The sequence below is a fragment of the Siphateles boraxobius genome, unplaced genomic scaffold (assembly GCF_051911475.1).
Source record: "Siphateles boraxobius isolate OS27281-9 unplaced genomic scaffold, OSU_SipBor_1 22, whole genome shotgun sequence".
NCBI classification, from domain to species: domain Eukaryota; kingdom Metazoa; phylum Chordata; class Actinopteri; order Cypriniformes; family Leuciscidae; genus Siphateles; species Siphateles boraxobius.
In genome coordinates this window covers 17,804,443-17,818,508 of record NW_027508833.1, presented here as the reverse complement: position 1 = coordinate 17,818,508, position 14,066 = coordinate 17,804,443, and the positions used below count along the sequence as shown (strand labels likewise).

At 39.6% G+C, this 14,066-nt stretch overlaps 2 protein-coding genes across 2 annotated transcripts in view; one reads left to right on the top strand and one right to left on the bottom strand.

The window, feature by feature from the left end:
• The first annotated feature begins 5,772 nt into the window (after positions 1 to 5,772).
• Positions 5,773 to 8,000, top strand: LOC143746785 (uncharacterized). The gene is made up of 4 exons (XM_077238895.1): positions 5,773 to 5,870; positions 6,124 to 6,188; positions 6,972 to 7,067; positions 7,188 to 8,000. Exons 1-4 carry the CDS (start codon positions 5,828 to 5,830, stop codon positions 7,350 to 7,352), a joined length of 369 nt encoding a protein of 122 aa, XP_077095010.1. The 5' UTR covers positions 5,773 to 5,827; the 3' UTR covers positions 7,353 to 8,000.
• Positions 8,001 to 8,055: 55 nt separating this feature from the next.
• The window catches only part of tonsl (tonsoku-like, DNA repair protein), a 31,175-nt gene continuing 25,164 nt past the window's right edge, over positions 8,056 to 14,066 (bottom strand). Inside the window, exons 26-28 of the mRNA XM_077238893.1 lie at positions 13,656 to 13,729; positions 13,366 to 13,499; positions 8,056 to 8,588 (exon numbers count right to left, since the gene is read on the bottom strand). Of these exons, the coding sequence (XP_077095008.1) occupies positions 8,386 to 8,588; positions 13,366 to 13,499; positions 13,656 to 13,729 (411 nt within the window). The 3' untranslated portion in view covers positions 8,056 to 8,385. The remainder of the gene's footprint in view (positions 8,589 to 13,365; positions 13,500 to 13,655; positions 13,730 to 14,066) is intronic.

Below are 14,066 nucleotides of genomic sequence, written 5' to 3'. Positions count from 1 at the left end.
ACAAAATGTGGTCAGCTAGGAGATCTTTAACTCAACAGATCACAACCACACAAGCCATTTCCTCTCTCATGTCTTTCTCACAGTCACTGATACATTCAAATATCTGATAGCATCTGTAAATCCACTTGAATCCTGCTGATGCATCATAAAATAGTTTTAAAAACTGACCATGCATCATTACAAATTCAACAGTAGCTTATTGTAATTCTTCTTACTCCATGCCAAGAGTGAGAAAAACACGAGTATGTCTCTTCTGAAACTGGTTCAAAGGAAATGATGACAGCTAACTGCCCTGCATTTCATGATACAATGGAACATTGTCAGTCAAAAACATAAATTACATGCAGTGTAGTCTGATTACAAAACAAATTATTCTAATGAGTCAGTTATTTTTTGTCAGTCAAAAACATAGGTTACTCTCGTAACCCTGGTTCTCTGAAACATTGATTGGAAAGATCCACCTATGGGAAGGGCATCTGTACCTGACCTCTGCAGAAGCATCCAATTGCACCAAGTCTGGCTAGACAGACAGAAGCACGCAGCCAATGCCAGGTAAGGCCCCACCCCCTTACCTGAGGGCATATAACGCCTGCAAGCGCTGCTGTTCTACAGTAAGTATATTCACTTCTAGTGCGGCAAGTGGGGCAAAGCTGATGGATCTCTCCACTCAATGTTTCAGAGAACCGGGGTTACGACAGTAACCTATTGTTCTCTTTCATCATCTCGTGTTCGAGATCCATCTATGGGAGAGACATGGACAGCTCCCCGATTGCCCAGTACACTCACAGTGAGGTTCTGGATTAGCCGGATTAGGCTTGAGAGAAACCTTAGCTCCACTAAGAGAGAATTTACTGCACAAGGAATGAACTGAGAGTCCATGTTGCTCACTGACACATTTAGCTGACGCCAAGGCCAAGAGCAAAGCCGTCTTGAAAGACAGCAGCTTTTGGGAAATACTTCCCAGAGGTTTTAAAGGATATTGAGACAGAGCCTCCAGCACCATGGAGAGAACCCATTCAGGAACAGTTCTCCTGATGACTGGCAAAGAGCGATGGGCACCCTTCATAAATCTGCGGATTAGAGGTTGCTGCCCGACTGTTGAGCCCTCAAAGCCCACATGACAGGCAGAAATCGCAGCCAAGTAAACTTAATTGTGGAAAAAGACCTCCCTTTTTCCATGAGGTTTTGAAGGGAACACAAAATATCCGGAACTGAGCACTGATATGATGTGAGACCATGTCCATCACACCACCCTTCAAACACTTGCCACGTACAACCATATAAGGACTGTGTAGAAACAGCCCTGGCATTCTGGATAGTAGCAATCACACGCTGCGAAAACCCCAGTGCGCTTAGGCCTAGCCCTTAGAGCCACCCTGTCCGGGTGTGGGTGATAAGTCTCCCCGTTCGCTTGGGACAATAAGTCTGTACGGAGGGGGAGGCGCCACGGCTGGGCATATAACAGAGCGATTATCTCCGCCAGCCATGGTGCTTTGCAAGGCCGGCCCGGGGCATAAGCGAACTAAGGGGTGGCTTGGGGCCCCCTGGCCACCAGGGGACCCCCAATCGAGTTTAAATATCATTCTTTTTTTTTAGATGACTTAAACAAGTGACATAAATGAATGAATGAATATGAATGAATAATTCAAGACAAGAAAATTCTGATTTCATGATCAATATACCTGCCAACAACTGCTTCTGTGTCTGCCAGCGTTTAAGTCATTCGCATAATCTAGACGGCTCGCGAGTGCATAGACTGCGCATAGTCACGGTTTCGGTTTAAGTTGGAGAAAATAGCCGCAGGGGAACTTAACCTTCTAGGTGTAAGGGTAGCAGTTTGAATAAATAATAAACATAGCAGTTTGAACTCTTCTCCACTTTATTATACCACACATCAGATCACTAACTCCAAAAACCCGCGACACTCCAGTACCAAGTGCGCACGAGCCATTCCTATCTACGGCAAGCCCCGAGGGGAAAAATAGATTGCATACACACATACAACGAGCGACAGTACATCATTACCGGTATTATAGTAACAGACTTTGTTGGATTCTGTCATGTACAATCCAACAAAGTCTGTTACAATAATAAAAATTAAAAAAGATTTTGAGGACAGTTACACTGTATTGAGACAGTTGAGAAATAATAATATTTTTTACAGTTTTCAACAATAATTGTCATTGTTGAACCCTTGCTCTTAATGTTTCTGATTTCTCAGTTTTGTCATTATTTTAGCAAATAATTTATTTTATATGTTTTGAGACAGTTTGTTTTAAGAAGTTTCAGTCTTAAACTTCTTAAAGAGTTAGTAAAAGAATAAAGTCAAAGTTAAAACTTTTTTTTATTTAAGTAGGCATCTATTTTTTATTTAGTATTTATTTAGTATTAATACATAACCTCACTGTATTCATTTATAATGTATCATTATTGCGTGACATTTGTTTCAATAATCGTCAAGCTCAGCTGACTTCGCGTAGTGGGAGGGGGCCCCCAAATCAAATTCTGCTTAGGGCCCCCAAAAGGCTCGGACCGGCTCTGGTGCTTTGGGCCACCTGGGTGCTATCAGAATGAGAGACAGGCCCTGCTCTCTCACCCTGGGCAGTGTGGGAATTATCAGGCACAGGGGAGGAAAAGCATACAGCACTAACTTCGGGCCATGGATGGGCCAGTGCATCTACCCCAAGGGGCACGTCCTCGTCCTTTAGCGAGAAGAACATAGGACAATGGGTTTTTTTTGAGCGAGGCGAATAGATCTATGGTTGCCTGCCCGAATCTCATTTATATCATGCCCACTAACTGAGGGTGGAGGTGCCAATCTCCTGAGAGTGGGTTCCCCCTCGATAGAAGGTCCGTGCCTCTGTTCAGAATGCCTGGGACATGAGTCGCACGTAACAACAGGAAAATCCGTCTGCTCCACACCAAAAGCTTGTGAGCTAGAGCGTGAAGTTTCGATGAGCGCACGCCGCCCTGGCGACTGATGTAAGCCGGTGCGTGGTATTGTCGCAGCGTACGAGCACATGAACTTCCTGCAGACAAGGCAGAAAATAATTTAGAGCTTTCCAGATGGTCAAAAGCTCTAAATAATTTATGTGCGCTGAACGTAGTTTGCTCGGCCACAAACCGTTCACCATTCTGCCCTCCTGGGTGGCACCCCATCCTGTTATGGACACATCTGTCGTTACAAGTTTCCGCATCATAACCGTCCCCAGAGGGGTTCCCTGTGCATAAAAGTCTGCGCTCTTCCAGTGGCGCAAAGCTGCCGAGCAGGCTCGCGTCACTGTTACAGAGCGGCAAAGATCACATGTCGGGCTGAAATGTAGAGAGGAAACCCATTTCATGAACGCTCTCAATCTCAGGAGTTCCACGGGCAAAACCTGGATAAACAAAGCCATAAGACCCTGCAGTCTGAGGCATGTACGATACTGCAGTTTCGCCCCCTCTCTGAACTGCGACAGACAGTTCATTAGACTATGCAAACGCACAGGGGCCATCTGGCGTGGGGCCGCCTTCCTAGGTAGGCATAACTTGAAGGCCTCATCCTCCTCCTTGTCATAGCATCGTTGCTTGCATCAATACGACAGCGGGGCCAAAGAGAGCCCGCAATGCGCCTCTTCTCACTGTCAGTGGGACCCGAGCGCATGCTCTGTTTTCCCACAACAGAAAACGCCATGGAGTGCATGCAGGCTTGGACGGCCAGTGGCTGCTATACTCCAAAGCCTCTTCTTGTGTGCTTGAGGCCCAAGCAGAATGGGTGAAGGTCTTTCACGCCAATCAGCGCACCACACCTGGCTGGGCAGGCCCGTGATAGGCTGTCTCCGGGAGAAGCGGCAGATTTGGAAAGCGACATACTGCAAAAAAACGGAGAGAAATCCGTGGCAGGCCTCCGTGGAAAAGGGGAGCAGGTGAAAAAAATAAGAGTGTGGGCGGCTCAGGATGCAAACACAGCTAAACTGGCTAAAAGACTGTCACATCCGGCGGAGGCTGATCTAGCTATATGTCCTCTGAAGACACGCAAGTGAGCAGTGTAAATCCAACCGAACTGTCTACGTGCAGAGATTGCAAGAAACGAATGTCAACTGGAAAACAGCAGCACTTGCAGGCGTTATATGCCCTCAGGTAAGGAGGGTGGGGCCTTACCTGGCATTGGCTGCGGGCTTCTGTCTGTCTAGCCATACTTGCTGCAATTGGATGCTTCTGCAGAGGTCAGGTACGGATGCCCTTCCCATAGGTGGATCTCGAACACGAGATGATGAAAGAGAACATACAGTACAGTGCCTCCAGTGTAATGTGAATCCCATGAATGTGTGGGTTCTTTTATATGAATCACACATAATCATTTACATTGTAGTAGGCTATTAGATACACATTTTGTAGTTTATATTATTTTATAAATATGAATTAAATTAAATATGTTACCATATAATTTTAGCTTTATTGTTTAAAGGGTAACTAAACACTAAAACAACTTTTTTTAGTCAATGATCTGTAAGAATGGAGCTTCATAAATGCTGTACATTGATTCCAGTAATTTTTTGGACATTTGGGTTTAAAGTGTTTTAATCCTACAATATATGTTTTAAAAAAATTCTGAGTGCTGCCCTCTTCAGGTTGAACGGTGGCTACTGCAGTTGAATTTTCCTGTTGGATGTTTGCGGTGGTTCGTGAAGCAGCGGTTGCAGGTGACATAGGCAGGTTCCATACAGAGAGATGCGTCTCAGGTTCACGCCCCCCTCCGCTGGGCTCTGCCCACTTTTCCAGGATTTTTCAAATATTGCCAGTGGGAGGAGTCAGGCTCTGACCAGGGGTTTAGTTACCATTTAATGTATAATTAAAGCCAATAATCCAAACAATGTTTTGAGAGATGAGAAGATATGTGGTGAAGCTCTCTGAGAACCAGAGAACATGGTTTGCTCTTTAATAGGTGCTAATGATTCACAATCAATCCAATCATATCAAACAATTCATAAAGGTCTTTTAAAATGACATTCTGAGAATTAGAAATGAGGAAACAGTTTTTTAATATTCTCTAAACCGCTCGCAGTGTGCTAGACTGGAGTGTGAAAAAGCAATGCAAAACTCTCCTCTCTAAAGCAAAGCCAAACAGAAAAGAGTGAGTTATAAAGATCTATCATGTATTTCAGATTACCATCTAGTAAAGCCTTAATTCTTTGAGGTTGCAGTGGCATGAATGAGTCCCAAGGGGATGACATGATGCTGACCCTTTATAAACTGCAAATTCTTTATCAGTTTTTCAGAGTTTGAATGACGTGGGATTTATGCATCTGTCATTTCCGAACCATTATGATGATGTTTTGAAAAAAGCAGTTGCATTTGAGGCCTAGAACATGCAGTAGCCTAGACAAGTTTGTATTTGCCACAAATGAACGGCAAATAAGTAGATTTTGACATGTGTTTTGTACATATTCCATGGTAGTACCATAGTATTTTTGGACTATGATGACACGTTAATTTCAGTGCCACGGTATAACTATCTAACATCATGAGTGAACCATGGCACGAACATATAGCCTTAATTTTGGGTTTAATTTTGAGTAAACATATAGCCTAACTGCTTTTAGCATTGACAGTGAATTCTAAAGAATACTCTATTATATTTAAAGAATATAATTTAGGATAAACGAGTATCACACGTACAGGAAGATGAAAAAAGCACATCGTGTCATGTTGAGGGGTGTTACTGGTCTCACTTCACAATGTCTGTGGTTTCTGGTTGAACAAAAAGGTGTTTTAAACAGTGGCACCAAAGATCGGCAGCAAACCAGGGGAAAGTTTCATTGCACTCAAGACTCTTTTGCCAAACAAGATGCTGCGAAGTATCATCCTGGTCACCCTGCTGATATCCTCAGGTAAAATCAGATCACAGATAAGTAGTTATCTTTATCAATCTGTTCATTTTTCTTTCGTGTGCCTAGCTGAACTTTGTAGCCTATACCAATTTGGAGCAGCTTACGTTTATACATTTGTAATGCTGGTCATGCTAAAACCAGCTTGAATATGCCCAAAATTTGCTGGTTGTTTTAACAGTAGGCTAAATTAAGTGCCCACATATTGTCTTCTAGGTTTACTATGTGTTAAATGTATCATTTATTTTTCCCTCAGTTTGTGCTCTTCACCTGGAAATGCACAAAGAAGAGTCTAATGGAAATGAGACAGATGAAGGCTCTGTGAGTTTGTGTCATTTTGTGTTCATTTGTACAGATGACTGCTTTCACTTGATTATTATTTATCTGTAGTGGTCAAAATGTATATTCATAGAAACGTCCTTGACCTTTTAAGACATTTTCAGTTATTTTTCAAGATTTTTTGAGTTTTACATCATTGCATAAATAGCAAAAAACTGAAAATGAACTAATTTAGCTGAATGATAATTTTACACATTTCATCCAAATTTACAACTTATCTTAAAACAGGAAAACTACATGATCTATTTATGATGATGATGAAGATGGTATATTTTGCAACTACCTATAAAATGGCCAATCAAGCACAGTGTATACCCATATATATTTCAATAAGTTAATATCTTTGCCATATATTGAAATTAAATGTTGGCACTTCATTTCGATAGTCCACTTTAGATATTCAACTAACTCTAAGTAACTTTGCAACCACATGCCAACTAACTCATCAGAGTATTACTGTAGTAGACTGTTAAGTTTAAGTGTTAGGGTGCGTGTTAGTAGAATAAGTTGACAGTTTAAAAATTAGTCAATAGAATATCTGCTGGGAAACATAAAAATTAAAAGTTAGCAGATATTAAGCAGACAGTCTACTAATACTCTAACTATTAGTTGACATGTAGTTGTGAAGTTAGTTGCAAGTTAAACTCCTAAAGTGTTTGCAAGATGCAAAGAAGCTTGACAGTTATCATGTTAGATTTGAACTGCTAGGTTCAAACTGTCATATATAAACAATTGACTATAAAATCCTGTATATTGTCTTGTTAGGGTGATACAAAAACAGAACAACTCCCTGGAGTGTGCTGGGCTTGCAAGTGGGCCATGAAGAAGTTGAAAAAACAGATCTCCAACGGCGCAACTTCGGTTGGTACAAGTACTCCTTTATATGATTTCATCAAAAAATTATGTTATTCAATACAGAAACTACAGTATGAGAGTACTAAAAGATTCCTGGCTGACTGTGTGCTTGTCACTTCCCTACAGGACGAAATTAAAAAGAAGCTGTCGATGGTCTGTGATGAGATCGGGTTCCTCAAGTCAATGTGTATGAAGTTGGTGAACAAGTACACGGACACTCTGGTCGAAGAACTTTCAACTACTGATGATGCCAGAACCATCTGTGCTAACATTGGAGTTTGTAAGAAATAGGCATGGAGAAATTAGTTGATTCGTACAAAAAAAATTATTCTGTCATCCATTACGCGCACTCATGTCGTTTCAAGAGTTTTGTTCATCTTTGAAACACAAATCTGAGAGATTTCTGTCCCTTCATTGAAAGTCAAGCATGTTTGAGCATCCGTTTACCATATGTGACTTCTCTATGTTCATATGTGAATAAAAGCCAATATTTAATCTGTTCATCATATAAAGCAATCTCTTTAGTTTTGACGCGTCAGTTTTGGGTTAATAGACTTTCAACGGAGGGACAGGAATCTCTCAGATTTGTGTTCCGAATATGAACAAAAGTTTTATGGGTTTGGACTGACATGACAGTGAGTAAATGATGACTGAATTTTCATTTTTTGGGTGAACTATAACTTTAATGGTCTATTAGATTCAAAGTTTAAAAATATTTTCGCAAATAAATTTAAGACATGCACAAAAGTAATTTTTGTTTGCTTCCGAGTATTTGCTTTAGCTGGAAAAGTTGATGAAATTCTGCAGTGTACTAGAGTTAATAGTGTGATTATTGTGGTTTTGTATGCCACAGTTTTTTTTTGCATATGTCACATACACACGCCTTCACACCACTGTTTTAGTTCTGCAATCAACTGGAAAATAAATGTGTGAAAAGCATTCATGTTTTGTGATGTCATTGCTCTTTTCTAATTTTTGGAAATTTCAAATAGAGTATGCTTGAATTTGTATTTTATTGGTCCATTAGCACCACACCACATACATTGATGTCTCATGCCCATTTTAAACTCATAATTTCTTGAATTTCACAAACTAATCACCAATAAAGACAATTTGCAGAAAGACTAAATGGAATAAAATGGGGTTGAGTCACAAGTATAAACAAACATACGTGTCCATACAAATAGTTACAAAAAAAAAAATACATAATGATTTCATACATGCTACAAATAGACAATATTTACAGACGAAAGTTTTCAAACATTCACACATTAACTTTGTACATAAACAATACTAGCAGAGGTTATATTTAGACTAATGCAGTTTACTGCGAGGCTGCAGTTACGCTCAGCATGCATTTGGAGTTGCGAGAGAAGACATGCACAGGTTCTGTTCTCCGTCTCCAGCTCTGCTGCAGTGCATCCTGGTCCAGCTTATTTAGACTCTGGGAGCACAAACGTAGGTCTCGGATGTGATCAGAGAGACTGTCCAAACAAACATCACCCAGAGGTCCTGACACCTGACAGCCTGTCGTGAAGAACCAACTTTAAACGTTAGAGAACATACTGTAAAGTACACAATAAAGTAGGGGTGCCCCTAATAGTCGACTAGAAGAGGTTTGGTCGACCAACATTTTATTTGTCGGTTAGTCGGGAAAAAAAAAGGCAATTAAAAGTTTGTTATTATGATTTAAGGATTAATATAAACGTGTGATTAATCGACTAATCGCTTATATGAACAACTAATAGACGACTGGAAAAATCTCTAGTCAAGTGCAGACCCCCAGCTCAACAATAAAGCCAATAAAGCAATTCAAACTTTATGTAAATGAGCTTGTCGAGCTGTATTTCCTGAGCCATGGGAACGGAGCGAGGCTGGTGGCGCGAGTGCTAATGAGACCTTGAGTGACACAGAAGAGCTTCGGAAGGATAAAAGGGAGGAGTGACGACAGTGAAGGACGAGAGAGAAACAAGCCTGGACTTTACGTTGTTTTTAGTGTTAGTTTAAGTGGCATTCGTCCGTGAGGGGCTGCCTCTTTACTTTTGTTTTGTTGTTTTTTTATTAAAGTTATTTATTAAGACTAAATGGAATAAAATGGGTTTGAGTCACAAGTATAAACAAACACACATCCTGTCCATACAAACAATTACAAAAAAAAAAAAAAATACATAATGACTTCAAGCGTGTAGCACGTAGCGCTGAAACCCTATTGTAATTGTTAGAATTTCCAAGGATCAGCATTCTCCCTTGACCATTTGATGCACAAGCTATGCAAACCTCTTATAATGCACAACATGGGTCTAAAAAGACCCATATTCATTTCCTATGTTATTTTATGCATGGCTTGGCAATTTGTTTAGTTTCATCTTTTGAAATCACTTTATTTCAGCATTTAATATTCCATGATCTATGAATATTCAAAATATCTTGTTTTCAATGATCACAAATTCATATTTTAATATTTCCTCAAAATGAGCCATCTATGCAAGCGTGATAAAACAAAAGAATAAAGAAAACTTTGTTAAAATAACCAATTTTGCTGTTATTTAGATCAACACATCTTTACTGTAACACTTGAAATATGTTTATTGGCCACTTTGACAAATATAACAGATAACACTGAAATCAAACTGTAGTGTAGTGCAACTGTAGTAAATTGTGGTGAATGTGACAGAATGAAAAAAAAACTGACAAAATAAAATCACACGGGTACAGTGCCATCTTAAATTGTCATCTCAGTGCTTACATGTCTCACAAATGACAACTACACGTTTGTGCTCCTTGCACACGGGCCTGGTACACTCATCGATTGGCCCTCCTGGAGATGTCCTCCTGTGGCCGGGTGGTGGCTGCTTTTTTGTTTTTTCATTGTTACATTCATATAGCGCTTTTGTCTGAACTCAAAGAGCTTTACATGGAAAGGGGCCTCAACCACCACCAATGTGCAGCATCCACCTGGATAATGCGTCGGCAGCCATAGTGTGCCAGAACGCCCACCATACACCAGCTTATTGATGAAGAGGAATCAGGGTGATGAAGCCAATCAGTATATATGGGGATGATTAGGAGACCATGATGATGGACAGAGGACAATGGGCAAATTTGTCTAGGATGCCGGGTTAAACCCCTACTTTTTTTCCGAATGACATCCTGGGTTTTTTTATTCTCTTCATATGGGGCATGACAAGCTCCTCGACCACCCAGCTCCTTGATGAATAGCTGTCGTGCATTGATCACACAACCCATGTAATCAGGTTGTTGTGCAGTAAAGTTGGTATAGGCATTGAGGGTGGCAACATCCAGCACATTGTAGTATTGGATAATTTCTGGTATCTTAACACTGTTATCATCCACTTTTTTTCATCATGAATGGTGCAACTGCCTTTCCCTTATTCGACACATAGCTTACCATGGTCATGTTACCATTAAATCGAAATTCTGAGCTATGCTTCTCTCAATTTCAGATGGCTTCATCATGACAGGCGGTATGTCTGGCTTGTTCTGGGGAAGAGTCCACTGACAGACGTAAAGGGTGACATATAGCAGTCAGAGAATATGAAATATTCTAGTATCTAATATTCTAGAAATATGGAGATACAAGGTTTCCACCCGACAGCGACAATATGTTCTTGTATATATAATAATGTTTTATTTCAACTTTTATTTTGTTGACCTAGCTAACATTAGATAGAATAGAATATTTCAACAGCAAGCTAGCTAATAGTATTGGACATGTTTCTCTTTCTCACTAGTAATGGATTTCAAGGTCAAGGTAACGTTAGCCAAAACGTTCAAATATATATCCAGTTGTCTTTCACAAAATATCAAATATTTTCTGTGACAAAAAAATATATAAAATAAGACATACATGCATGAAATATACAAAAGCAGGGCGTGTTGAGTGGTGAAATGTGTGGCAGGTGAATAGTTTTCTGCAGTAAATATGTTCCTACTATTTACAAATATCAAAGGTTCCTATATGGGTCATTTTTGACCCATGTGTGTAAAATTGATGTAGAAATACAAAAACTGTGTCTGTTTATGAAGAAAGAAAGGAAAAATAAACATAATGATTTGTGGAAATCAAAAACAAGATATTTAATGTATACCTGGATTAATAAATGATAAAATACATTTCTTTCAAAGATTCAGCAAAGAAATACTCAGCCATGAGTATTCAAGGAATGAATACGGGTCATTTTAGTATGTCATGTTGTGCATTAGAAGGGTAGTGACACAAAAACGATTTTTATTCGAAAAGAAAGGAAAAATTTAAATAAGGATTTGTAATGACCTAAAACAAGTTCCTTACTGAATGATGAAAATTAATTTCTTGCAAAGATATAGAAAATGAAAACTCAATCGGGTCACTTTAGACCCATGTTTTGCATCAAAGGGTTAAAAGTAAAGACCACACTATTAGTCGTAGAGACTCGATACTTTGAAGGCTGGTAGTATTCACACGTCTACAACGTCACCAAGGCTCGCTCCGACCGGCCTGGCGTGGGCGCTACAGTGGTCAAAAGTACGAAATCGTTCATAACTCCTAAACAGTTAGGCATAGGCTCAAGTATCAGTTTTGATCATTGCCCTTGCAAAATTTTCAGGTATTTGGGATTTTTTTGGTAAAACCTACTTTTGCAAACTAGTCCTTGGTTTTTGGCCCAATAGGAACCAAACCAGTGCAGCAAGATTCTCTGGAGTCTGATTGTCGATTATTATCAAAAAAAGTTGAAATTTCCATTCACGGTCTCTAAGGCCGCCAAAAAGTTAATGGAGCCACATTTACTAAAATGGCATAACTCGTGAGCGGAATGAGATGTGTTCACCAAAGATGGGACACAGTTCATTCTGTGGTTGCGTGAAAAACGAAGTGGCGATTATGGTTATAGCGACACTTGGTGGCGCTATAACATGGAAAAAACTTAATGCTATAACTACGCAACCCAAAGTATGATTGACTTGAAAATTGGCATGCTGTGTCTCTGTCCAAGGTACCAAGACTGCCTTTGAGGTAATTCGCGTATCTCAAAGATAGCTATAGCAGGGCCATTTAGAAAATAGGCGTGGCCAAGTCTAACTAAAAGCCTATCATTCCTAAATGAAAACAAAAAGCTGCATGCAAACTTTTATGGAGATCGGCCCATAGGTGGGGCTTTAACTGTTAAAAAGCTGTATTTCTATGGCAAATCACATGAAATGACTGAAAATGGCCCTCTTTCTGCCTGATTTGTATACATCTTCATGAAATTTGGTGTGCACATGCGTCACATGATTCTAAACAAGCATGGAAACTTTTATGGACATCGGGCCACAGCTGGCGCTTTAACTGTTACAAAGGAGAAAAAAGTAAACTGCCTGTATTGGCTATAAATGGTATTTTCCATCTATGATCTAAGTGATTACATGCTTGCTAAATAAAACATAATACCTTTATACACATATGCTTAAAGTGCTTGAACCCCATTATACAAAGGAAGGAGGAGTCGGGAACCAACAAACATTTTACATAAAACTTTAAAGGGTGTAGACATGGTGTAGGAATTTCTCCCATCTAGCGGTGAAATTGTATTTTGCATTCAAACGAATTGTGCTATCCAGTGCCTCGCTTTTTCAAATGTGTGTTGCATCTACGGTAGCTGTTATGTACCAAAAAACTATGACAGGATGTCTTCTAATAGCGCTTTGTCGAGTTTTCCTTTGGGTGAACAGGTTTGTTATTTAATACAAACTGCAACTTGACACAACGAACAAACAAATGTTACTGTATGAATTACTGACTGACTTGCCGGGGCAGTGACAAGCGCCTCTCACTGCTCTGCTCCTCCGTTTCTGCTGCTTTCAGTTACGTGACGCTGGCTCTGAACGAAAACGCGTTGTGGAAACGCGTTAGCCAAGTCCTTTTTACCCACTCTGCTATTATAGTTTTTCAAGATGGCGGAACGACATGGAATCCTCCGTGGACCTACCCGTCACATGTATATAAAGATAATAAATTCTTCGTTTACAAGGATAAGTCAGATAATTGACAGAGGTATTTGTACACCATTGAGGACATATTTATGAATAAAAATGTTGATTTTAGATGATAAAATGCCTAAAAAACTACACATTTTCCCTTTAATTATAGAAATACCACATTATATTTATATTTCTATAATTAAAGTTTTATGTTAAATGTTCTCCGGTTCCTGGCTCCTCCTACCTTTGTGAACGAACTTTGCTACATTATGCCTCCGAGCAGACAAAATAATGGCAATCAAACCTGAATATCCCTAAAAAGCACCTGGTGAAAAGAAAATACCTTGAAGATTGAGATGGGTCAAAGGTCGCTGGGCCTCCATTAGGGCGTTAAGAAGACTTTGAAGACCGGCTGAGGTCACTGAAGGGTTGGCAGACAGATCTAAAGACACCAGGGAAGGACAAACAGGAAGACACCTAAAAACAACCAATGATCATTATTGACAATATATTATAAATATGTAATATTAACAATAATAATTATTATTATTGTAAAGGGGCTGAAAACTGAAATAAGGATATAAATGATGCAGTGACATTTCGGTACAGTAATAGAGGGGTTGAAATATTCACCTAGCGAGCAAGAGGATGCTGTGGTCCGTAAGGCCATTTCCAGCCAGATTTAAGTGTGTGAGTGGACAGTCACCCTGGAAGCCAAACACAAACATTTACAAACATATTATTTACATAGCTATACAATGTTACAAGAAGATAGTGAAGTGAAATACCCGTATAAAACAGACTTTATTCTATATATTTTTTTCGCCGGACGCTACGATGTTAGTTCACCCAAAAATGAAAACTCTGTCATCATTTACTCATTTACTCAATTTGTTCCAAACCTATATTAATTTATTTCTTCTGCTGAACACATAAGAAGATATAATGAAGAATATAAGTAACCTAACAGTTGATGGACCCCATTGACTTCGATAGTATGTGTAAAAAATACCTGTACATGCCCATCAACCATTTGCTGTTTTT

Coding starts and splice junctions, on each gene's coding strand:
- LOC143746785 (XM_077238895.1), top strand. CDS start 5,828: ATGCTGCGAAGTATCATCCTGGTCACCCTGCTGATATCCTCAG. Junction 5,871..6,123: donor CACCCTGCTGATATCCTCAG/GTAAAATCAGAT, acceptor TTTTTCCCTCAG/TTTGTGCTCTTCACCTGGAA. Junction 7,068..7,187: donor TCTCCAACGGCGCAACTTCG/GTTGGTACAAGT, acceptor ACTTCCCTACAG/GACGAAATTAAAAAGAAGCT.